This window comes from Taudactylus pleione, unplaced genomic scaffold (genome assembly GCF_031769625.1).
Source record: "Taudactylus pleione unplaced genomic scaffold, aTauple2 ptg000377l, whole genome shotgun sequence".
Taxonomy (NCBI): Eukaryota; Metazoa; Chordata; class Amphibia; order Anura; family Myobatrachidae; genus Taudactylus; species Taudactylus pleione.
The window spans coordinates 6025958-6051251 of NW_028284778.1; the positions used below are offsets into that span (position 1 = coordinate 6025958).

The 25294-nt window shown below is 50.2% G+C and overlaps 1 protein-coding gene across 1 annotated transcript; it reads left to right on the forward strand.

Moving 5' to 3' along the window:
• On the forward strand, window positions 1-24683 carry LOC148508088 (uncharacterized). Its single transcript, XM_088445275.1, has 6 exons — window positions 1-126; window positions 6953-7031; window positions 7454-7551; window positions 16332-16626; window positions 23182-23588; window positions 23776-24683. Exons 2-6 carry the CDS (start codon window positions 6998-7000, stop codon window positions 24112-24114), a joined length of 1173 nt encoding a protein of 390 aa, XP_088301401.1. The 5' UTR covers window positions 1-126; window positions 6953-6997; the 3' UTR covers window positions 24115-24683.
• The last annotated feature ends 611 nt before the right edge of the window (window positions 24684-25294 follow it).

Genomic DNA, 25294 nt, shown 5'->3' on the forward strand with positions numbered 1-25294 from the left:
CTTACGGGGCCGGAATGGGGCGTCCCCTCTCTAGTCCACAGCAGCGCCGGTCTTCCTTCTAATCTTCGCGACCTGCGGCCTCATCTTCCTGCGACTTTGCTGGTTGCACTGCGTGGTGCATGCAGGGTAAGTATTACATCATGGAAAGGTATATTTCTGTTATTATTATACAGGTGCAGCGCCCTCTGGTGCCCTGTGATTATTATATGGGGAGACTGACGTGTCCTATTATACAAGTGGAGCAAACTATCGTGTCTTATTATGATACAAGTGGAGCAGGCTCTGGTGTACTGTTATTTTAATATAAGGAAGTAGACCGTGGTATCCTGTTGTTATAATACTGATGGAGCAGGTTGTGGTGTCTTATTACACAGCGCATGATAATTATAGCAGTTGCTGTAAACAAATATTAAATATATGTACACTCATGTCTGTACCCCTTCCGCTCTTCTGTGTATTCCCCCGTGCCCCCTGATCACCTCTCCTCCATGTCTGTACCCTTCCACGCTCCGTGTACTCCCCCGTGCCCCCTGATCACCTCTTCCCATGTCCTGTACCCCTTTACTCTCCTGTGTACTCCTCCCTGCCCCCTGATCACCTCTCCCCATTTCTGTACCCTTCCGCTCTCCTGTGTACTCCCCCGCGCCCCCTGATCACCTCTTCCCATGTCTGTACCTATTCTGATCTCCTGTGGACTCCCCCGTGCCCCCTGAACACCTCTTCCCATGTCTGTACCCCTCTGCTCTCCTGTGTACTCCCCCGTGCCCCCTGAACACCTCTTCCCATGTCTGTACCCCTTCTGCATTTCTTGTGTACTCTCCTCTCCCACCACTGTGCCCCCTATTACCATTCCCGATGTCTTTAGTCTCAATTTGCTCTCTCCACAAGGTCTTAATTAAGGAGCGTTCTTGATAATAACGGACTTTATTCAGAGATGAACACTAACTGGATGGTTAGCACACATCTCTGATATTTTGGAGTCTGCGCATGTGGAGGACCCATTCTGTACATGCGCATATACAGGACCCTAGTGTTCACTCTAGCTCCGGTGGCAGGCAGGGCTAGAGAGGGCACTCCCGAAAATGGGGCGTGGCCATTGAAAAGGGGGCGTGTCTATAAGACACATCCCCTTTTTTAACTCTTGAGGGCGTGCCTTGCACTTACGGACATGCCGGGCAGCCCCCAAACGCTGCTGACGGGGGGAATAGATGCCGGGTGCATGCACCCAGCGTCTATTCTCCTGCGGTGACCGGGTCACCGCACATTTCCCCACCCGCGGGACACTGCAACCCGCGGGTGAAGACGACACCTGCAGGCTGTGAGGGCAGGGCGCTTTTTGCCCTCCAGAAGGAGGGCAGGGCACCGCGCCCCGCTAAAACAGGCTAGCGGGAACGCTAGGACCCCTCCAAGCAGCAGCGGCGTTTGAGAGCGTGGCTGGCCATTGTTTTTCCAGGATCGAGGAGGCCAGGGTCTGCATCGGTGGACACAGATTTCCTGGCCTCGTAAGTGACCAGGACCTGGCCAGCCTGCTGTACGCTTCAGCTTGCGTAGCCTGGATAAAAGAGCAACCATCGCAGTTATATATACATATGTGGTAGATCCACTGATGACATCTCAGATACTTTTGCAGAGAGTGCTCAATCATTTAACAGATGACTCGGCAGGACAGGATTTTTCTTTTGGTGGTGCACTCTTTTTAAGAATTTTGTTTTCTTTCCTTTTGTTATATTCTTTTGATAACCAATGCATAGATATACTGTGTCTGAAAATAATATGGGCAAGTCTTCAATTATGTCAATTGAAAAAACTAAGCCCGCCCACTAATACCATAAAAGAAGCTCCCCCACCGCAGTGTTAAAGGCTCCGATGTGAACAAGCTTTAACAAAGTGAAACGAGTGTCATCAACTAGGGCCGGTATCCAAGGTCTCTGTATGGCGCCCACGTGACCCGGCATCCGACAGCACCACAGACTGCAGGTCGGGACTGCTTTCCTGCTCATCTCTCCCACGGTGTCCGCTCTCCCAGACCACCAGGTATTTCAGCCGGCTCTCTCATCTCCCGAACACTGGCACTTCCACCCTGCAATGTGTATCAGTGTTCTGCCCAGGCTGTTTTCTGCGGGCGCATCGCCCGGCAGAAACAGCCTACCGCCCAACACTTTCCCTGCCGACCCCTGCTGTGGAACGCTGGCCTCTGAAGTGACTGGAGGCTAAAGAACCCTCCAATCGCTTCAGAGGCAAGCGTTCCCAGTGATGCACTGCACTGGTGACGTCATGACGTCACCCGCGACGTGACGAGCCTGCCCCGTGTGCCCGCTGGATCTAGTTTGATCCAGTCAGAGCGACGGGAGTGGGAGCGTGAGCGTCCAGCAAGTAAAGGTAAGTTCTGGGCTGGGACCGGGGCCAGGACCAGTCTGGGGGCACTGCCTAAGGGGTACTATTTAAGCCTGTGGGCACTGCATAAGGAACACTATTTAAACCTGGGGGGCACTGCGTAAGGGGCCAGCCTGGGGGCATTGCATAAGGGACACTATTTAAACCTGGGGGCACTGCGTAAGGGGCCAGTCTGGGGGCACTATTTAAGCCTGGGGGCACTACATAAGGGACCAGTCTGGGGGCACTACTTCAGCCTGGGGGCACTGCATAAGGGCAAAGCTAAACTACAGGGGGCAATGCATGAAGGGGAAAACTACAGGGGGCACTATATAAAGGGCACTTTTGACTGAGAGCCAGTGGGGGAGCAACCTGAGACCTGTTGGGCTGGATTGGTAAAGGTGCCCACACACATAGCGACAGTTTACACGATTTGGCCGATGACGACGAATCGGGTAAAAAAGGTACAAATCGTGAGTTTATTCTCACGAGCACGATGCCGATGCGCGTCCCCGCTCGTCGTACATCGCATCTTCTGATCTGCCGTGCTGTAGGGCAGATTAGCCAATCTGGGATACAATGCATTGGCTGCAAGATGGATCTTTAGTCAGATTGGACATTTTTAACTCCAAATCGTGATCACGATGGCAAGGGAGCTCCCGTGAAAGTTCATGAGGAAATTGGCCATAAAATCGTATCGTGAGGACATCGGTATGTGTGTGGGCACCTTAAGGGAGGTACCCCATTTTCCTGGCGCGCGCATGATTGCGAAGGCCCCACCCGGCTACTTTTTGATGCCACAGCCGGGAAGAACACTGTGTATACACAACAGGGGATAACCGAGGACCGCAGAGATAGTAGAAGCAGGTGCTCTTTATATCTTCCTTCCATTCTGCTCTTAGGGGGTCTCAATCTCACGTTGCTCCGTTCAGTACCAATGGTAAACAGAGTCTATGTCAGAGGTGTCTTCCCCCGACAGGTTCAGAATATTACTTCTATGGGGAGCTCTCTATGCATCATATAATGTGAATTGAATGACTTTATATTGGTCAGTGTGTAGCTGGTATGATATCAGGCTGTATATGCTGGTCAGTGTGTAGCCTGGATGATATCAGGCAGTGTGTAGCCGATATGACATCAGACTATGGCCCTGATTCAGAGCCGGACGCTCTGACCAGAGCGCTCGCTCTGAATCAGGGCCCACCTCCATAATTATGGAGAGTCCTCCTGGACGCTCTTATAGCTGTGGGTCTGCAGCCGGGCCAGGGGAGACATGAATCATGTAACCGGGAGCCGGAGATTGGCCGGCAGCGGAGCGCGTCCCCCCAGTCCTCATTTATGGCTAAAATGCGCGCTATAGCGCGTATTTGCGATCACTGCTGGTCTGTCAGTGTGTCTGTGTTATGGAATGGGTATTATCTTTTGAGGGTATAGTCCTGCAACAGCCTTGAGGGCTGGAACACTTGGCTAGCTGCGGCTGTGGAGCAGCTTTGAGTGCTGGTAGGCTTTTAACTAGTTGTAGCCCGAGGCCTGGAGAAGTTGATGTAGCCTGTGGGCTATGCAGCAGTCTTGAGGACTGGTAAGTCTTAAGCTGGGTACACACTGACAGATACATTGGCCGAACAATTCATCGGCCAATGTATCTGCCGCCCGTCGGGCAGTGTGTACCCGTGATGTCAGTGAACCTCGTCGTTCACCGACATATCGCATTGGCTGTGCTGCACAGCCGATGGAAAGATATGTCTGCAGACATATCTGTCCATCTGCAGGTGTGTACAGGCGGTTTGCAGACCGCCCGTACACACACAGCGGCAGCCGTGAGGAGGGGGACGGGACACGCCCCCGGCCGCCGGGTTCTGCCCCCCGGCACCCGAGGGCACAAGCAGATGATGGGCGTTCAGTGTGTATGAACGACCATCATCTGCAGATAGATATATCTGCAGATCGAGTGATCTGCATATATATGTCAGTTGTGTACCCACCTTTAGACTAGTCGTGGCCCGAGGGCAGTGAGATAAGATGCGGCTTTTCGGCCGAGCAGCTGCCTTGAGGGCTGATAGCCTTGGCTTGTTGTGGCCTGCGGGCCGTAGGACAAGATGCGGCCTTTGGGCTGTGTAACATCCTTGACAGCTGGTAAGCTTTGGCTGCGGTGATCTGAGGACGTGTTCCGCCAGGTTGACAAAGGCGGTGGTACGCTGGGTTGCGGCCTGTGTCGCAGGGTTGACACAATCGGTGGTACACTTGATTGCGTACTTTGGACGCTGGATTGCGGCCTGTGCTGCCGGGTTGACACAAGCAGTTGGACACATAACTGCGCACTCTGGACACTTAGTGCTGTCTGTGTTGCCTGAATGACACAAACGGCAGAGCGTGGACATGCGGACCGTGCCGCCTAGATGACACAAATGGCAGGTAGTAGATATGCGCACCGTGCTGCCTAGATGACACAAATGGCATGTAACAAGAGCTGACAGGAGGACTGGGTACTCCACTGGATAACAGGAGACAACACCAAAACCGGAAACACTTGAAACGCTATCATCGGCACCGGAGCAGCCTTTACACCAGCAGGAAATAGCCACAGGAGCCATCCAGGACAGACCAAGGATGATGGACAGGTGATGGGGAGGAGTTCAGCAAACGATTGCCCGGCGTTCGCCTCGCCCTGCGTTCTCAGTGCAGCGGCTTGTGACAGTCTGACTGGGGAAGTGAGGAATGCTGGGAATGTCGGTGACATCACTCTCATCACTACTAATAATACAGGACCCCCCTGTTCTCCTGTCAGTGAGGCCTCCTGTGTGTCAGGTGTAACCTTTGTCCAGCCTGACAGGTAACACTGATGGCGTATTATAGCATAACCCTAACCTATTATGTATATCAACAGTGTGTACATTAGGATGTAGCCGGGAATACTATGTGTTACTGTTACCTTCTGTCACATCCTCTATGGGACCATCTTATTATTACAGCGTTATAGCATCTGTCATATTTTGTGTCTCTGTATTCTATACAGTTTATCTCATCATTTAGGTGTTACAGTGGCCATGTATCTGTATGTAGTGACATTAGGTGCCATCTATACACTTCTGTGCTTGACCGAAAAGGGGGCGAGTCTTTGACATGTCCCCTATTTGTCACTCTTGGGGGCGTGCCCGGCACTTAAGGACATGCCGGTCAGCCCCCAAGTGCTGCGCTCACTGTGCATGAATACCGGGGGCTTGCACCCGGCATCCATTCACCGTCGGTGACCGTTGCACCGCCGTTTTCCCCACCCGCAGGACAGTGCGGCCCACGGGTGGGGACAGAACCCCCAGGCTGTTTCAGAGGTGCCCCGCGCCGGAGGGCAGGGTGCTTTCTGCCCTTTATAAATTGAGTAGGGGGCGCGGCGCGCCGCTAAAACAACCTAGCGGGAACACTATGTTATGGTGACATTAGGATGGGATATATCACATTGGTCACAGTATGTTGTGTTTTCCTATTACTGATACATTCCTGAGACTTAGCTGCTTACAGCTATTACTGTATTTTTATATGTAATTAACTGGTTATGTACTAAGCAGTGATCAGAGACAGAGTGAAAAGTGATAAGTCTGTGATAAGGTGCCAGCCAATCAGCTTTTTCAAACACAGCCTGTGAGATGGCAGTTGGAAGCTGATTGGCTGGCACCTTATCACTTTTCACTCTGTCTCTTATCACTGCTTGGTACATAGACCCCTTTGTTTTACAATAAGAAGATACTTTCCACTTTTGTGGAATTTTTTGATTAATGCAGATTAGACAAGAATGGCTCATTGTATACATACAGCCCCTGTCCTACCTGTGACTGTGGTCTATACGCAGTGCCTAGTACCATGTACATAGTCCTAACTAGATGGACGTTTAATGTTACCTTCTGCAGTAACACCAGAGGCTGTGTCTGGGTGATGACTGGAGAGGTGACTGCTGGGAATGGGACATTATACAGTAACATCAGGGGCTGTGTCTGGGTGATGACTGGAGAGGTGACTGCTGGGAATGGGACATTATACAGTAACATCAGGGGCTGTGTCTGGGTGACTGCTGGGAATGGGACATTATACAGTAACATCAGGGGATGTGTCTGGTGATGACTGACTGGGGAGGTGACTGCTGGGAATGGGACATTATACAGTAACATCAGGGGCTGTGTCTGGGTGATGACTGGAGAGGTGACTGCTGGGAATGGGGCATTATACAGTAACATCAGGGGATGTGTCTGGGTGATGACTAGAGAGGTGACTGCTGGGAATGGGACATTATACAGTAACATCAGGGGCTGTGTCTGGTGATGACTGACTGGGGAGGTGACTGCTGGAAATGGGACATTATACAGTAACATCAGGGGATGTGTCTGGGTGATGACTAGAGAGGTGACTGCTGGGAATGGGACATTATACAGTAACATCAGGGGCTGTGTCTGGGTGATGACTGGAGAGGTGACTGCTGGGAATGGGGCATTATACAGTAACACCAGCGGATGTGTCTGGGTGATGACTGTATCATTGTGTGTGTCAGGTTCCTATAAGGTGTCAGGATGTCACTGTCTATGTCTCATTACAGGAGGGGGAGTATATAGAAGCACATAAGGATTTATACAAGGACGTGATGATGGAGAATCACCGGCCCCTCACATCACTGGGTAAGAGGAGACTAATGGGGATCAGGTTCTCTGACTACCTATATACACATCACCTGATAATTATATATATATATATTTTTAGAATGTAAGCTCTCACGAGCAGGGCCATCTACCCTCTTGTGCTTCTCCTTACTATAGTGTCATTTACTTCTTACTCACCACTAGGGCACCTAACACTTGGTTGCTTATGCTCTGTTGCTTATCTGGGTGATATGGTCACTAATGTAGCAATATATATTATCCATGTCCTGTATTGTATTGTTCTGTAAGTCACTTGTATATAATTTGTTTTTGTACTTTGTAAGGCGCTGCGGAACACTTGTGGCGCCATATAAATAAATGATAATAATAATATATATATATATATATATATATATATATACACACATACAATGTACTCAGTCACTGTGTGTCTCCTACAGATGGACCCAGTAACAGAAATACCCCAGAGAGATGTTCCCGTCCTCTTCATTCCCAGGATGGTATAGAGGAGAATCACAGGACCCCACAGGAGGATCAGGTAGGTGTGGTCTAGGGTCTCGCCAAATACCAAAGTGATTTATCACTATGGGGGTCTATGTACTAAGCCTTGGAGAGAGATAAAGTACCAACCAATCATCTCCTAACTGTCACTCTACAGGCGGTGTTTAAAAAATTATAGGAGCTGATTGGTTGCTACTTTATCTACGTCCACTTTATCGCTCTCTAAGACTTGGTACATAGACCCCTATGTGATCTGTGGAGCAGCTGTAATTCAATGGTGAATTGGTTTCATAGTAGACTATAGATGGAAAAGTTATGCACTATGGACTTCCGGTGGGATGGCAACTAGTATGGCAGCCTTTTAGTAAGACTCCTGAGAGACATTGCAGAATCTGTCTCCATCCTCCTCATCTTGAATACAAAGCTGCTACTTACCTCAGTAAGTTGCCCTTGGTGTGGGGAATATTTTGGCATGACTACTCTCCCAGAGAAGGATATTTCCACCCGTCCTGCAATCAGCGTGGATGGCCTTCATAACGCTGGGACCCCATGGTGTGAATCTGTTGGTGGCAGTTTCCTGTGGTTGGCGTCCCTTGTTGGGAGAATATTTGTATCCAAACCTGCTTAATCGGGGTGTCCTCCTGCAGTCCCCTGGCCAGATATCGTGGGCGAGTGAGATTGGTGTTCCCTGTGACTCAGGTTGGTGGGGTCCCGGGATACACTGTGTCCTCCCTTCATACCCCCCATCTGGTTGCTGCTTACCTGCCTGATCCTTTGAGGTGGCGGCAGCTTTTGAGGTTCTGCTGATTGATCCCTGGTATTAGACGCCCTTCTCTGCTGCCATCGGCGTTCCTGTGCTGTGAGCTCCACGTGTGGTGACTCCTGGATGCCTGTGTATGTCGGAGCTTGCTGCCTGGGACAGGGTCATGCATTTGCTGCTGCTTCCTAGAGCCTGAACATGTAGCCTGCTGGTGCTTGGTCAGGTAGTGAGCCACTCTTGCTGTTTGGAATAGATTACTTCTCTCCTGGACCTGTGCTGTGTGATGGAAGGCTGCATCGGCGGAGACCCCCTCTTTCCCCTCACAGACTGCTGATGGAAGAAGCTCTCTGGGGATATAATAGCCTCCTGCTTTATGAACCTCCTGCATTGTTCCTTTAAAGGCTGTTGAAGTTCACCACCCTCTTTCATTGGACATACAATGGTCGTTTCCTGGTTTGTGTTGCTGAGGTTGGTGGGGACTGTCACCTTTCTACACAGTGATTTTCTATTATCATCCTATTTCTACATCAGGGTCCATAGGGTATCCACAGGATAACTTGGGCTATAGGTGATGACGTCAGGCATCGGGCACCATAGAGTTAAGTTTTCAGCCTCCCAGGATGCACCCCCTCCTATACCCCGCCCCCGAGCCAAGGCATCTCAGTTTCGTTTGGTGCCCGGCCGGAGTCGGATGCACCTGTTTAGAGGGGGGCTAAGATTATCCCCTGAAGTTTTCTTCAAGCAGCTGTGGCTGGTCATCTGGCTGTACAGCATGGACAGTCAGTGCTGACGTCCATGCTGTCTTCCCTACACCCCCGCCGGTATTGATGCGGGGATGCTGGTAAGCATCTGGGGTCACAGCTAGCGGTGACCCCAGATGTTTGGGACCATGGCCAGATTCAAGGGGGCAGCGGGGTCCCGCGGTGGGTCCCTGCTGTAACATGGTCCAGAGTCCCCAGGCAGGGGGCTCCCTGGGGACTGGCTGCAGCGTGGAGCCAGGTACCTAACCTGCGCGTCCACTACCCCCCTGGACAGCGGACCGCGGCTGAGCGGTAGCGCTGTGGCATCCCAGGGGTTAATTGCATGCCAGGGGAGCGCACCCGGTGCCTCCCCCGCTGCACACAGCCCTCTCTGCTCTGCTGACTGGCCCTGTGGCAGCGCTCCTCCCCAAGGCCGGCCTCCTCTCTGCTCCTCGGTGGCCATCTTTTGCTGGAAGCATGGTGAGCGCTGCTGGACGCTGAAGATCGGTGGCATCGCGGTCTGGGTCCCCCGGCATACCTGTCCTCCGTTGGTTCAGGTCTGTGTATACAGCGCTGTGTCCTACCAGGCTGTGTGTCTGCGTAGTTGAGAATCAGCGCTGATAGTGCAGGGAATTGATTTCTTTGCATTGTATGTGACTTCTGCTAGCGTCTGCTGCCTGTACTTTCACTTTCTACTGTCAGCCATTTCACTGTCCCTGTTCTTCTTCTGCTAAAGCCCTTGCGGTGCGGTGATTGCAGGGTGGTTCTCTCACTATACTAACAAGTATCAGTGAGAGGGGTCACATACTTACCATCATGTCTGAGAGTGACTTTCCTCTCCAGCTTATGTGTACTACGTGCAAGGTACCTATAGCGGAGGGGGAGGGTAAAGCGGAGGGGCTATGTCGGCAGTGTTATTTATTGGTGCGGCCAATTACTGTCACGGCTCCGGTAAAGGAACCACCCTGGGCTTGTTTCGCCAAAGCGCTTACAACCCTAGTGGGCCAGCTAGCTCCGCAGCCTGTGTTTTCACAGATGGGGTTGTCCCAGCAGTCATTGGTGTCGTCACCCATGCAGGGTTTCCCAAGACAATTGATGGTACCCCACAGTCTCCCTATTTCTCCTCCCCAGTCTCTCAGGAGCCTGCGTGGGTTAATTCACTGCCAAGTTCTGTACAGCATTTGTCGGACGTGTTACAAGGGGAGTCTGTGTTGCGGCCACATAAGCGGCCGGTGGCGTCTTTGTCAGCTCCTTATGAGGACGACGACGGTACGACTGATGATGGGGAGATTCTGGATCTTTCTGACCAAGAACCTCTCCGTCTAAAGAGTCGGACGCTAAGTCCAAGGTTTATATTCCTGGACTTATTCGGGCTGTCCGCACAGCTTTAGTGATTGAGCATGAATATCATCCGGTGTCCAAGTCTAAATATGCCTTTTTTAAGGATATTAAGGGTGACGCCACTGTGTTTCCTCTTTCGAGTCAGTTAGTAGACCATTTAGAGGAGGTGTGGAAACACCCCGGTAAATGGTATCAGCCTCAGAGACGCTTGGCGGTGGCTTACCCGTTTGCGGACAATTATATTTCAAAGTGGGAATCCCCTCCACAGGTGGATTCTCATGAGACACGCCTGGTCCGAAGTGCCACGTTGCTCATGCCCTCAATGTCCTCCTTGAAGGATGCTACGGATCGTAAGGTGGAGATCTGCCTAAAGGCCGGCTATGGCCATTTGTTGGGTAGCCAGAGCTATGGAGTGCTGGGCGGATAGTTTGGAGGCGTCTTTGGACTCCGACTGTTCGGCTGAACAGACTGAGTTGGTAGGCAATCTCCGGGATTCGGCCACTTACATCAGTGAGGCGTCCTTGGATATCAGTACCCTGAGTTCTCGGATTTCTTCGGCAGCTGTAGCTGCTCGTCGCACCTTATGGTTGCGATCTTGGAAGGCGGACGCTGATTCCAAGAAGGGCTTAGAAGCTTTGCCTTTTAATGGAAAAGTCCTATTTGGTCCGGATCTGGACAAAATTGTAGCCACGCTGGCGGCAGCCAAATCTGCCTGTCTCACATCTGCTGCAGTTCCTTCCAGGTCAGGTACGTCGTCCTTTCGGCCTTACAGGGCCCAGGGTAGGCCTAAAGCACAGTCTTTTCCCCGACAGGCTGGCCCCAAAAAATCGGCCAAGCCCCGGAAACAGGCCTGGAGTACCAGACGTCCGGCCCCTAAGTCGGATGACAAGCCTGGGATCCCAGAGTGGGAGGCCGCCTGCTGCAGTTCGCCCAGTGTTGGTCGGTGACTACGACAGACAATTGGGTTCACGAGATGGTTTCTCACGGGTATGCCCTCTCCTTTCGGCACAGGCCCCCATCCTGATTCTTCACTACGGGTCTTCCATCAGACCGGGACAAAGCCACGGAACTGCGGAAGGTTTTGCACACTATGCTCCAGGCTGGAGTTATAGTGCCTGTTCCATTCTCCCAGAGGGGCCAGGGTTTCTATTCCAATCTGTTTTTGGTGCAGAAACCCAATGGGTCGTACCGTCCGATCCTCAACCTCAAAGCACTCAACAGGTCCTTGCGGGTGCCGAGGTTTCGGATGGAGACCCTACGGTCCATCATTCTGGCGCTGGAACCTGGGGATTACATGGTGTCGTTGGACATACAGGATGCTTACCAGCATGTCCCTATTCTTTTACGCCATCAACAGTTCCTCAGGTTTGCAATCCGCAACGATCACTACCGGTTCCGGGCGTTACCTTTTGGCCTGGCGACAGCACCACGTGTTTTCACCAAGGTTAAGGCGGTCATGGCGGCTTCCCTGCGGCTGCAGGGAGTCCGCATGTTGCCATACATGGACGACCTTCTGTTGGTAGCAGGATCTCCAGAGCTCCTTCTACGCCATTTGGATCTGACGATTGCGGTACTGCAACGGCACGGCTGGTTAATAAACTGGCAGAAGTCCACCCTGGTCCCGTCTCAGAGGATTTTACACCTCGGAGCCTTATTGGACTCCAGACAGCAAAGGATCTTTGTGACGGGCGAAAAGATCCCTGCCTTGCAGTTGAGGATGCGCAGTTGTCTGCAGAATCGCCGTGTGTCCCTGCACTCGCCGATGAGGTTACTGGGCTCCATGGTGTCAGTATTCGACATGGTGGAATATGCCCAGTTTCACTCCAGACCTCTGCAGCAGTTGATCCTGTCCAAATGGAATGGACTGCCTCAGAGCGTAAAGTCCCAGACGATGGTGCTCACTCCGGAGGTTCGCCTGTCCCTAGCCTGGTGGTTGCAGACGACCCACCTCAACAAGGGTCGTCCGTTCTGGGTGGCGAATTGGGTCCTGTTGACAACGGACGCCAGTCTTCGGGGCTGGGAAGCGCTCACGGGTCCACACTTGTTCCAGGGCAGGTGGACTCGGGCAGAAACAGAGCTTCCAATAAACATCTTGGAGCTCCGTGCGGTTTTCAGTGCTCTCCAGCAGGCACATCGGGTTCTCCAAGGTCACCCCGTGCAGGTCCAGTCGGACAACGCCACCACCGTGGCGTACATAAATCGTCAAGGAGGAACCCGAAGTTGGGCGGCTCTCGTAGAGGTGTCCCGAATCCTGGTTTGGGCGGAACGCAATCTCCCGGCCATATCAGCAGTATTCGTCCCGGGAGTCCTAAACGGGGAGGCGGACTTTCTCAGTCGCCAGGACGTTCATCCGGGGGAATGGTCTCTGCACCAGGACGTCTTTCAACTTCTGGTGGACAGGTGGGGTCTTCCAGAGATCGACCTCATGGCGTCACGGCATGACAACAAGTTGCCGGTGTACAGGTCTCACACAAGAGACGAAAAGGCGTCTCTGGTAGATGCTCTGTCCGTCCAGTGGACGTTCCGGTTTGCTTATCTCTTTCCTCCGTTTTCCCTTCTTCCACGGGTAATCCGGAAGTTCAAACCGGAAGGAGGGACGCTCCTGTTGATGGCTCCCGTGTGGCCCGGCGGCACTGGTTCTCAGACCTCCAGGGGCTGTCCGTGGACATTCCTCTGCGGTTGCCGTTACGACCGGACCTACTGTCACAGGGTCCTTGTCTTCACCCGGACCTGACTCGGCTGTCTTTGACGGCGTGGCTGTTGAGACGGACATGTTAAGTTCCAGGGGGTTTTCCAGCTCTGTAGTGCAGACTATGCTAAGGGCTCGGAAACCATCTTCTGCGAGGATATACCATCGTGTGTGGCATACTTTCTTCCAGTGGTTATGCCCCTCGGGAGTTCCGTCTGTCTAGAGTGTTAGCTTTCCTACAGGCGGGACTGGACCATGGGCTTCGCCTTGCGTCTCTGAAGGTGCAGGTGTCTGCCCTGTCCGTCTGGTTCCATCGTAGGATTGCTGCAATCCCTGATGTGCGCACCTTTATGCAAGGTGTTCTCCGAATTCAGCCACCTTTTGTTCCACCGGTGGCGCCTTGGGATTTAGCTGTGGTCCTGAGGGCTCTCCAGGGACCGCCGTTTGAACCACTGGGCTCAGTGGACCTTAAATGGCTAACGGCTAAAACAATTTTCCTTCTGGCCATTGCTTCGGCCAGATGTGTTTCTGACTTAGGGGCTCTCTCTTGTAGACCCCCTTTCTGGTTTTTCATAGGAACAGGGCGGTGCTGCGCACTCGTCCCGGATTCCTTCCCAAAGTTGTTTCGAGTTTCCACATCAACGAGGAAATCGTTTTGCCGGCTTTCAACTCACCTGATCTTTCAGTGGGTGAGGCCACTTTGGACGTGGTGCGGGCCTTACGAATTTATGTTGACCGCACTTCCTCATTTAGGAAGTCGGAAGCCTTGTTTGTCCTTTATGGCTTCCGTAAAAAGGGTTGGCCTGCTTCAAAGCAGACTTTGGCAGGCTGGATTCGTATGGCAATTTCTGAAGCTTATCTTCATGAAGGCCTTCCGGTTCCATCCTCTGTGAGGGCTCATTCCACTAGGTCTGTGGGTCCTTCGCGGGCAGCTCGACGTGGTGCCTCTGCAGTCCAGATCTGCAAGGCTGCCACGTGGTCCTCTGTCCATACCTTTGTGAGGTATTATGCGTTTGACACCTTTGCCTCTCAGGATGCTTCCTTCGGGCGGCGGATTCTCCTTTCAGCACAGGAGCGTCCCCACCCTTAAAGGATACTGCCTTGGGACATCCCCAAGGTATCCTGTGGATACCCTATGAACCCTGATGTAGAAAATATGATATGGTAAGAACTTACCTTTGTTATCTCTATTTCTACGAAACCCATAGGGTTCCACAGGACTCCCACCCTGTCGCACCTGTGCTGCAGATGGGCTTTACTCTGGTCACCGGTTTTTCCGTCTCCCTCTGGTGAGAATGTGATTCTTGTGTGTGTCCAGATCTTTTTTCTCTCTCTTCCTTCTCCTCCTCCGGCCTATGGCTTGGTACGTAACGATGCCTTGGCTCGGGGGCGAGGTCTAGGAGGGGGACCCTAGTGCATCCTGGGAGGGTGAAAACTTAACTCTATGGTGCCCGATGCCTGACGTCATCACCTATACCCCAAGGTATCCTGTGGAACCCTATGGACTTCGTAGAAATAGAGATAACAAAGGTCAGTTCTTACCATATCTCATATTTTTCTTTCATTGTTACCAGTTTGCTAAGTAAACATATTATACTTAGGAAATTACTGATAATATAAGGAACCATTAAGCAATTGCAGCTTTGATTTATATGTTGTGTTCTGTAATCTGCATTTGTTTCCAATTAGCTAAGCCTAAGTATGTTCAGTGTCTCCTCTTTCCCTGTTGTTGAGCTGGTGGCGCCCTGTGCTCAGGTTCTGTCACATATAAATAGATGGGTGGAGACACTGAGCAGACAATACATGCTGTTCTTACCTCACTGGAGCTCCCAACTAATTGTAACACTACAACTGTAGCTAGATCTGACACTCTCCATGATCAGACTATTTGTTCTCAGCCATTTTGCACACATGAATGAGCTTCTCCCATCTGTGCATACTGTGAGATGAGTCAACGTTTGCTCATGCTCTGGTGACCTGAGTGTTGAGTCCTTGGCCTGCGATAGTACAATTTTTGAAGGCCGGGGACAAAGATAAGGGGCTTTTGTAATAGGTTGCGAGCTGCAGCCACTCCTGGAACTCCTGCGAGTCTTCCAGTATTTTTAAAGCTGCAATCATTTTAAAGGCAAAACCAGCTTGGACTCACAGGAGTTCCCACAGCAGCTGCAGCTCGCAACCTATTATATAAGCCCCAAGATCTAGAACGTAACAACTGGTTTTGTGACAGTCTTCTTGTTCTGCACTAGTTTAACAAGTTATCATTGTCTTGTGATGCACAACACTCCATGGCGTTCTTTATGGTCCCCAGCTTTTCCCCTTTGTATCCTTGTATTGTGAATATATCCCTCGTATATCGGGATCCTTTAGGTGCTGTCACATAAGTAGATAGTTATTTCCTTACACTATATTGGCCTTTTCCTATTGGACCTAAATGTATTATTCTGACTGGCGCTACCCCCTCCCCTTGGTAGACTACTCTCTCAGATGACCTCATCATTGGTTTGACCTGTGCCTTGTTTCCCTCCCTCACGTTATATAAAGGGAATGTAGGTGCGCCCTCTTGTGGTGGTGTGGGTGCAGGGAAGATAAGGAAGGGAAGTGTGCTGTGGCCTAACGAGTGTGTGGAGGTCTGCCAAAGGTGGAGGTAGTGTGGTGGTGAGGGGAAAAGGGGATGGGAAAATAGAAATGTAAGAGAGGGATTAGAACATGTGGTGTATTAGCAGTGCAGAGTGTTAGCCGGTGATAGGTTATAGAGAATGGTGTGGGTGAGACGTGTGTAAGTGTTGTGCTTGTCTGCACTATAGAATATATGTAGTGGAGAGTATTGGGCAGCTTAGACAGGCAGTGTGTAAGATGTGGGTGTGTAGGGAAATGAAAGTCAGACAGTGTGTAGGGCCAAACCTTTTATTGAGGAGACTCAGCGCTTCTCTGGGATGGCAGCGATGGTATGAGGTTACCTCTATTAGAACAGTCCGGTCAGTATTAGGTGCTGACTCCAGCTGGTAAGGATACAGTGAGACTAGCTCGGGGGGAGGTAGATAAACCCTTTCAGGGGGCTCCTTGATGTGTGGTTCTTGACCCGCACATTTCCCCTGCTGGACCTATGGTCATCCGTCTTGTGAAACTGAGCAGTCAAGGGTGTAAGTCAATGAGCAACTCGCTGAATATCAAAGTGACTTTCACCATATGATGTGGGACAAGCTGAGTGTGTCCCATTATTTGTATTGTTTAATCTCTTATTGAAATCCATAATTATTAATGCCTTCCTTTATTGCTGGTTTATATAGGGTGAAGACCACTTGAATAATATTAAGGTTGAAGATACAGAGGGAGAAGAAGAGACCTATGTGACTGATATAAAGACAGAAGATCTAGAGGGAGAAGAGACATATGTGACTGATATAAAGGCAGAAGATATAGAGGGAGAAGAGACCTATGTGACTGATATAAAGACAGAAGATCTAGAGGGAGAAGAGACATATGTGACTGATATAAAGGCAGAAGATATAGAGGGAGAAGAGATGTATGTGAGCGCTGATCAGCAGTGTAAGAAGGAGGAAATTCCTAAAGATATCAGCACAGGTTAGTAGTAATCCCTTAATACAGAAAAGAGTCACATATTATCCTTGCTCAGTCACTAGAACAATTTCTTATCCTTCTCTATCAGTGCAAACACACAATATTACAAAATAACTAGTCAGCCCTTGGTCCTAATCATTTCCCGAAATCACAGAAGTTGGCAATACGTCCAGTAAGCCCATATTCATCTTCTCCAAACCCTGGCCCAAATCCAAATGAACCCATGCCATGGGGATAACTGCAATCTGGCTGCCTGCCATTGAAATTTTGATTTTCCTTTCTTTAGCCATTGGTTATGTGAAACTAAACTGGACTGTATCAGGGTAATGGAGACCTTCAAATCCCGGAACCTCTACAGTTCCTGGCCATTAACTTTGACGGGTTGTAGGTGTCCTTTCATATTTACAGGGGTAGCATTCCTGACTGGCGCTACCCCCTCCCCTTGGTAGACTACTCTCTCAACCTCTGGCGCATCAGGATAGTAGTACCCCTCCCCACCATTATGATGTTTCTTGATACAGTGCCACTCAGGACACTGCTTGTTTTGCAATCTCATACGTTTCCCGACTGCCAACAAGTGTAGCATCTCCTAGGGTTCGGTAATGTTGGACTGTGAGGTCTGGGCGCACTAGGGCATGCAGCTGGGGTATGTGGGGGCATGATGTAGCCACAGGTGTATCTTGATCGGATGAAGCCATTCGGACAGTCGCCCATTCTCCGCTAGTTCCCCTCCATCAGGGATGGTTAGTCAGAAATTTGGCAGCTAACGCTGCTGCTCTATCTGGGTGGTGGGATTTCATAGGGGCCTCCTCAGGGCATCACCACTTAATACACATAGTTACTTTTCACATCACCTTTTTATGTTTGTTTATTATTCATGTAATCTTTCACATATTTTAACCCCTTAACACTTAGTAATTACTTGCACACTTCTATACTTGACACTGCACTGTCACTCTTTCCATTTTCGTGTGATGCCCTGGAGGGGTCCCTGGGCTTGATGTTATTTTGGGGTGCTCTGCGCCCCAGACGTGAACCTTTTAGTGTTAGGGACTGCTAGTGACAGAGAAGCCGTGACGAGGCCTAGCAGCTTCCCATGTATTTGCAAATGCATGCAACCAATATCTCTGAAATTTTATTACAATATAGTAGTATAGTTCATATATTGTTGCTAGTATTATTCAGTGTGATGAGGAACAATAGGGGGTTAAACCCCCCTCTCTTTTCTACTTGGTAAGACCCCTCCCTTTCATGCATCTGAAAAAAGTACTACTAGATTGAGCAGCTGCCATTTTTTTGTTTGCCCTATGCAGTGCCCCCAGGTTTAATAGTGTCCCTTATGCAGTGCCCCCAGGTTTAATAGTGTCCCTTATGCAGTGCCCCCAGGCTAGTCCTGGCCCCAGCCCAGCACTTACCTTTACTTGCTGCCGCTTCCGCTGCCTTGCGCTGACTGGATCTAATTAGATCCAGCAGGCGCGTGGGGCTGGCTCCTCACGTCATGACGTAACCTGCGCAGGGCATCACTAGTAACGCTGGCCTCTGAAGCGATCGGAGGCTTCCGGTCACTTCAGAGGCCAGCGTTCCACAGCGGGGGTCGGCGGGGAAAAGTGCCGGGCGTCAGGCTGTGATGCGCCCGCAGAAAACAGCCTGGGGAGAAGAGAGCACTGTATAAGGGTCATTGCAGGGGGCATTGCATATGGGGGACCACTACAAGGGGCACTGTATAAAGGGCATTACATTCGGGGGGCCATTACAAGGGTAATTGTATACGGGGCACTGCAGGTGGCATTGCATACGGGGGACCATTACAAGGGGCACTGCATAGGGGGGAGTGCTACAAGGGCATTTCATAGGGGGGAGTGCTACAAGGGGCACTGTATAAGAGGCATTGCATTCGGGGGGCCATTACAAGGGGAACTGTATAAGGGTCATCGCAGGGGGCATTGCATACGGGGGACCATTACAAGCAGCACTGTATAATGGGCATTGCATATGGGGGACCACTACAAGGGGCACTATATAAGGGGCAGTGCATTCAGGAGGCCATTACAAAGGGAATTGTATAAGGGACACTGCAGGGGGCATTGCATACAGTGGGGCACTGTATAAGGGTCATTGCATATGGGGGACCACTACAAGGGGCATTGCATACGGTGGGGCATTGCATAGTGGGGGACCATTACAAAGGGCACTGCATAGGGGGGAGTGCTACAAAGGGCATTGCATAGGAGGGAGCGCTACAAGGGGCATTGCATAGGAGGGAGCGCTATAAGGGGCATTGCATTCAGGGGGCCATTACAAGGGGAACTGTATAAGGGTCATTGCAGGGGGCATTGCATATGGGGGACCATTACAAGCAGCACTGTATAAGGGGTATTGCATATGGGGGACCACTACAAGGGGCAGTGCATTCGGGGGGCCATTACAAGGGGAAGTGTATAAGGCTCATTGCAGGGGGCATTGCATACGGGGCACCACTACAAGGGGCACTGCATACGGGGGACCATTACAAGCGGCACTGTATAAGGGGCATTGCATATGGGGGACCACTACAAGGGGCACTGTAATAAGGAGAATTTTATACAGGGGACCATTACAAGGTGCACTGTATAAGGGGCATTGCATACGGAGGGACAACTACAAGGGGCACTGTATAAGGGGCATTGCATACGGGTGACCACTACAAGGGGCCGATTTACAAAGTGACCTTGTAATACTAGTCTCTCCCTGTTGCCATTTAAAACCTGTGCTGAAATAGTAATCGGATAATACCTAATGCTGCATACACATGGTACGATTTTCATGAATGATATGAACGATAACGATATCGTACTTCGTTAGATCGGTAATATCGTTCATTTTTATGTACCCAACAACCTACCAACGACCATGTGGTGCACGTTCCCGCATGGACGATCAAGATATCTTTGATCGTCCATGCATGCAGGCCAACTTGTATGATATCGATGACCAAATTGTTCATATCGTTCAGTATCAAAGAATGATCTACGATCAATGATATTGTAGTATTTTGACACTCCCCGGCCTCCATTTTGCGCTGACTGAGACGCCTTGATCACCTGATTTATGTATTTTTTCCTCTAAAATAGGTAAGTACCCACCGCTGGCCACCAGTGGTTTCAACCCAAGGGGGGGGGGCACTGCATAGGGGGCCACAGCTGGGGCATTGCAAAGGGGGAGCGCTACAAGGGGCATTGCATACGGGGGATCACTACAAGGGGATTGTATAATGGGCATTGCATATGGGGGACCACTACAAGGGGAAATTGCATAGGTGGGAGCGCTACAAGGGGCATTGCATACAGGGGACCACTACAAGGGACGTTGCAGGGGGCATTGCATATGGGGGACCACTATAAGGGGCACTGCATAAAGGGCATTGGAAACGGGGGACCACTACAAGGGGCACTGTATAAGGGGAATTGCATACGGGGGACCATTACAAGTATAAAGGGGCATTGCATATGGGGGACCACTACAAGGGGCATTGCATAGAGGGGGCCACTACAAGGGGCACTGTATAAGGGGCATTGCATATGGGGGACCATTACAAGGGGCATTGCATAAAGGGGAGTGCTACAAGGGGCATTGCATACGGGTGCACTGTATAAGGGGCATTGCATACAGTGGGGCCCTGTATCGGGGGGAGTGCTATAAGGGGCACTGCATAGGGGGGAGCGCTGCATGGAGCATTGCATAGGGGGGAGCGCTACAAGGGGCACTGTATAAGGGGCATTGCATATGGGGGACCATTCCAAAGGCACTGCATAGGGGGGAGTGCTACAAAGGGCATTGCATAGGAGGGAGCGCTACAAGGGGCATTGCATAGGAGGGAGCGCTATAAGGGGCACTGTATATGAGGCATTGCATTCAGGGGGCCATTACAAGGGGAACTGTATAAGGGTCATTGCAGGGGGCATTGCATATGGGGGACCATTACAAGCAGCACTGTATAAGGGGTATTGCATATGGGGGACCACTACAAGGGGCAGTGCATTCGGAGGGCCATTACAAGGGGAAGTGTATAAGGCTCATTGCAGGGGGCATTGCATACGGGGCACCACTACAAGGGGCACTGCATACGGGGGACCATTACAAGCGGCACTGTATAAGGGGCATTGCATATGGGGGACCACTACAAGGGGCACTGTAATAAGGAGAATTTTATACAGGGGACCATTACAAGGTGCACTGTATAAGGGGCATTGCATACGGAGGGACAACTACAAGGGGCACTGTATAAGGGGCATTGCATACGGGTGACCACTACAAGGGGCCGATTTACAAAGTGACCTTGTAATACTAGTCTCTCCCTGTTGCCATTTAAAACCTGTGCTGAAATAGTAATCGGATAATACCTAATGCTGCATACACATGGTACGATTTTCATGAATGATATGAACGATAACGATATCGTACTTCGTTAGATCGGTAATATCGTTCATTTTTATGTACCCAACAACCTACCAACGACCATGTGGTGCACGTTCCCGCATGGACGATCAAGATATCTTTGATCGTCCATGCATGCAGGCCAACTTGTATGATATCGATGACCAAATTGTTCATATCGTTCAGTATCAAAGAATGATCTACGATCAATGATATTGTAGTATTTTGACACTCCCCGGCCTCCATTTTGTGCTGACTGAGACGCCTTGATCACCTGATTTATGTATTTTTTCCTCTAAAATAGGTAAGTACCCACCGCTGGCCACCAGTGGTTTCAACCCAAGGGGGGGGGCACTGCATAGGGGGCCACAGCTGGGGCATTGCAAAGGGGGAGCGCTACAAGGGGCATTGCATACGGGGGATCACTACAAGGGGATTGTATAATGGGCATTGCATATGGGGGACCACTACAAGGGGAAATTGCATAGGTGGGAGCGCTACAAGGGGCATTGCATACAGGGGACCACTACAAGGGACGTTGCAGGGGGCATTGCATATGGGGGACCACTATAAGGGGCACTGCATAAAGGGCATTGGAAACGGGGGACCACTACAAGGGGCACTGTATAAGGGGAATTGCATACGGGGGACCATTACAAGTATAAAGGGGCATTGCATATGGGGGACCACTACAAGGGGCATTGCATAGAGGGGGCCACTACAAGGGGCACTGTATAAGGGGCATTGCATATGGGGGACCATTACAAGGGGCATTGCATAAGGGGGAGTGCTACAAGGGGCATTGCATACGGGTGCACTGTATAAGGGGCATTGCATACAGTGGGGCCCTGTATCGGGGGGGAGTGCTATAAGGGGCACTGCATAGGGGGGAGCGCTGCATGGAGCATTGCATAGGGGGGAGCGCTACAAGGGGCACTGTATAAGGGTCATTGCATACGGGGGACCATTACGGGGCATTGCATACGGGGCATTGCCCCCTGTATTTGTGCCCTTTATACAGTGCCCCCTGTAGTTTTCCCCTTTATGCATTGCCCCCTGTAGTTTAGCTTTGCCCTTATGCATTGCCCCTGGCTGAAGTAGTGCTCCCAGACTGGCCCCTTATGCAATGCCAGGTAGAAAAGAGAGGGGTATTTAACCCCCTATTGTTCCTCAGCACACTGAATTATACTAGCAACAACATATGAACACTATATGGTAATAGACATCAGAGATATTAGTTGCATGCGTTTGCAAATACATGGGAAGCTGCTAGGCCTCGTCACGGCTTCTCTGTCACTAGCAGTCCCTAACACTAATAGGTTCACGTCCGAGGCGCAGAGCACCCCAAAATAACGTCAAGCCCAGGACCCCCCCCCCAGGGCATCACACGAAAAATGGAAAAAGAGTGACAGTGCAGTGTAAAATATAGAAGTGTGCAGGCGATTGAACGATAACTATATCGTTCAATCGTTTAAAAATCGTTTGCAAATCGTGCAGTAATTGTTTCTAACGATGAACGATGCGCGCTCCTGCTGCTCGTTTGATCGTCTCCTCCATCGACTGAACATGCAGGTCAATTTCACTTGATCGCTTACACATCGCTTACACATCGCTTATACATCGTTCACGCTGAACGATCAAACTATTAACCACTCCCTGACACTCCCAAACCTCCATTTTGTTGATTCTGCCCTGACGGAGCGTGTGAGAAGATCCAGCAGTATTTGGAGGAAAACGCGGATCACTTTTGAACATCGGTAATAAGTATTTAGTTGTAAACCACTGACCACCAATGTAGCACTTCCTGGGGACTTGCACTGGGAAGGGGTACAAGAGGCGGCACACAATTGGGGTGTGGAACTTGGAGGGTGCTGCATCAAGGGACTTGGGGGGCAGCTTAAAAGAGCTACAGGGGGTTGCTGCATAAAGGGCATTCTGTGGGGGTGCTGCATAAGGGGCATACGGGGGGTGCTACATAAGGGGCATACGGGGGGTGCTACATAAGGGCAATACTGTGGGGGTGCTGCATGAAGGAGGACTAGGGTTGTTCTATAAGGGAAACTTGGGGGGTAATGTATCTGTTTTTGTGTTTTTTTGTTGTTGTTTTTTTATTATTATTTTTTTAAAAAAATTTCTCACTTGCAGACATCACTGGAACTCAATCCAGAGCTTTTGTGTCCGGGTTCATTGAAATGTACCAGGCCAATGAGTGCCTCTGGAAGTACTCAGATAGGGACTACTCCAACCGTGATGTGAAACTTCAGGCACTGAAGAAATTGTTGGTATACAGTCGGGAGTACGACAGTGATGTTGGCATAGACTGGGTGAAGACCAAGATCCAGGGTTTGAGAACAGTGTTCCTGAAGGAGCACAAGAAGTATGAAGAATCAAAACGTTCGGGAGCAGGTGCAGATGAAGTCATAAAGCCAAGGTTATGGTACTATGACCTGCTCAAATTCGTCCTTGACCAAGAGCCAAAGAAACGGGCGCGGTCTTCGCTGGTACCCGAGATATCAGAGCCCCTCGTGGAGAATGTGGAGGGGCAGGACCAGGTATGCAATTAAACTATTATATCTTTTAACTGGACATAGTGTATTATCTTTCTCTTGGATGGACAGGATGGTGATGCTCCAAATGCTGTCCTTTTTTTAATTAAAAAAACAACTTGTAAGCCACTGTATGTATGTTTATTTTGTTAAAATCGAAATACTTTTAATCTTTGTTTTTCATTTTTCTAAGGAGGAATTCCTGGATGTGAATTCTGTCCCTTCAACCAGCGAGACCACAGAGGATATGGAGTCAACAATAGAGAGGCCGGCAGTGGCAACACCCGCCAAGAAGCGGAGGTCGGCTTCCAGGACTCCATCCTCTGGCCTGTCAAGAAGTGACAGATTTTTGAGTCACGCGGAGGAGGTTTTACATACACCCCCCGGTCCAAATCAAACTTTTGCTGCTCACATCGGCAACGAAATGGACAGCATGGCTCAAAACCAGCTGCATCATTTCAAGCGAATAATATATAACTCTTTGATACTAGCTCACGAAGGAAAATTGGACGAACATAGTAACATAGGGTAATATATTATGCCGCAGCCCATCCCATTGTCTTCTGACAATTTCCCTATCCCATCTCATAGACCCGCGTCCCAACTAATGCCAATTCTTCCTCCGTCACATCCCCTCACCTATCATGCGTCGGGCGCCCCACAGACACCAGTTCCCATTCCCAGCAGTGACGTACGCTCATCATGGATGAGTGCACATGCTACGCTGGAGGCCGATGATGAAGAGTATTATAATTATTAGGTTTTTTTTAATGTACGTTTTTTTTTTTGGTGGTTCAAAAATTTGACACTACTTTTTCTTTGGTTCTTTGTCAAGGCTGAATTTGAGCATGTACATAGTGCCTTAACTTTGGCCAATGTACTTCATTTGCACCTGTTTTCCGGACGTTTTGAAATCTGCATACTTCTTGTGCTCCCATGGATACTGTTTTTGAACCCTATTTCTTGGTCTTCACCCTGCTTATGTTGACATCACTGTTTAGCTCCCGACTGTATATTATGATTATTTCAGTGCCTGAAGCTTCTCATTTTTGGGTAGTCCCTACTGAGGAGGCACTCATTGGTCTGGTAATATTCAATTAATCCGGTCCAGATTTTATTTTTTGATACTTATAAATTTTACAAAGTTCAATACTCTGGTCTTGTGTTTTTCTTTATTGATGGTGCTTTCATGTAGAATAAACGGTGGGTTGTGTGAGTGATTTTCATTAAGCAATGTATGTCACCAGCGCTTATGGAGGGCAGGGCATATTTCTCCGCTAAAACAACCTAGCAGGAACGCTACTGATCTCTGCCCGGACTGGCAGTCCTAGGATGAGGACAGACCTCCCTCTGGGGCTGCCTGTCATCACCATGAGCTGTATAGTGTGTGTATGTATTTGTATGTGTATATGTATGTGTGTATGTGTATATATATATATATATATAATTCTTAGAGTACAGAAGTTTGAGGTGAGCGTAAGGAGTCTGTGGGGACCCCAGCTAGGACTGCATGGAGTGCAAAGTGATTAGGAAGAAATCACGTGCCCTCCATCCTATATATACTGAACCTGAATCATTTGTGAACTCAGGGCCTGATTCAGACCCGGTCGCAAGTGCTGAGCGCTCGCAACCGGGTCGATGGTTGACCACTGGGCGTGTGCATGCGCGAGACCCGGCTAGCTCCGGGTGCTTCGTCGCTCCGGGTCTCACAC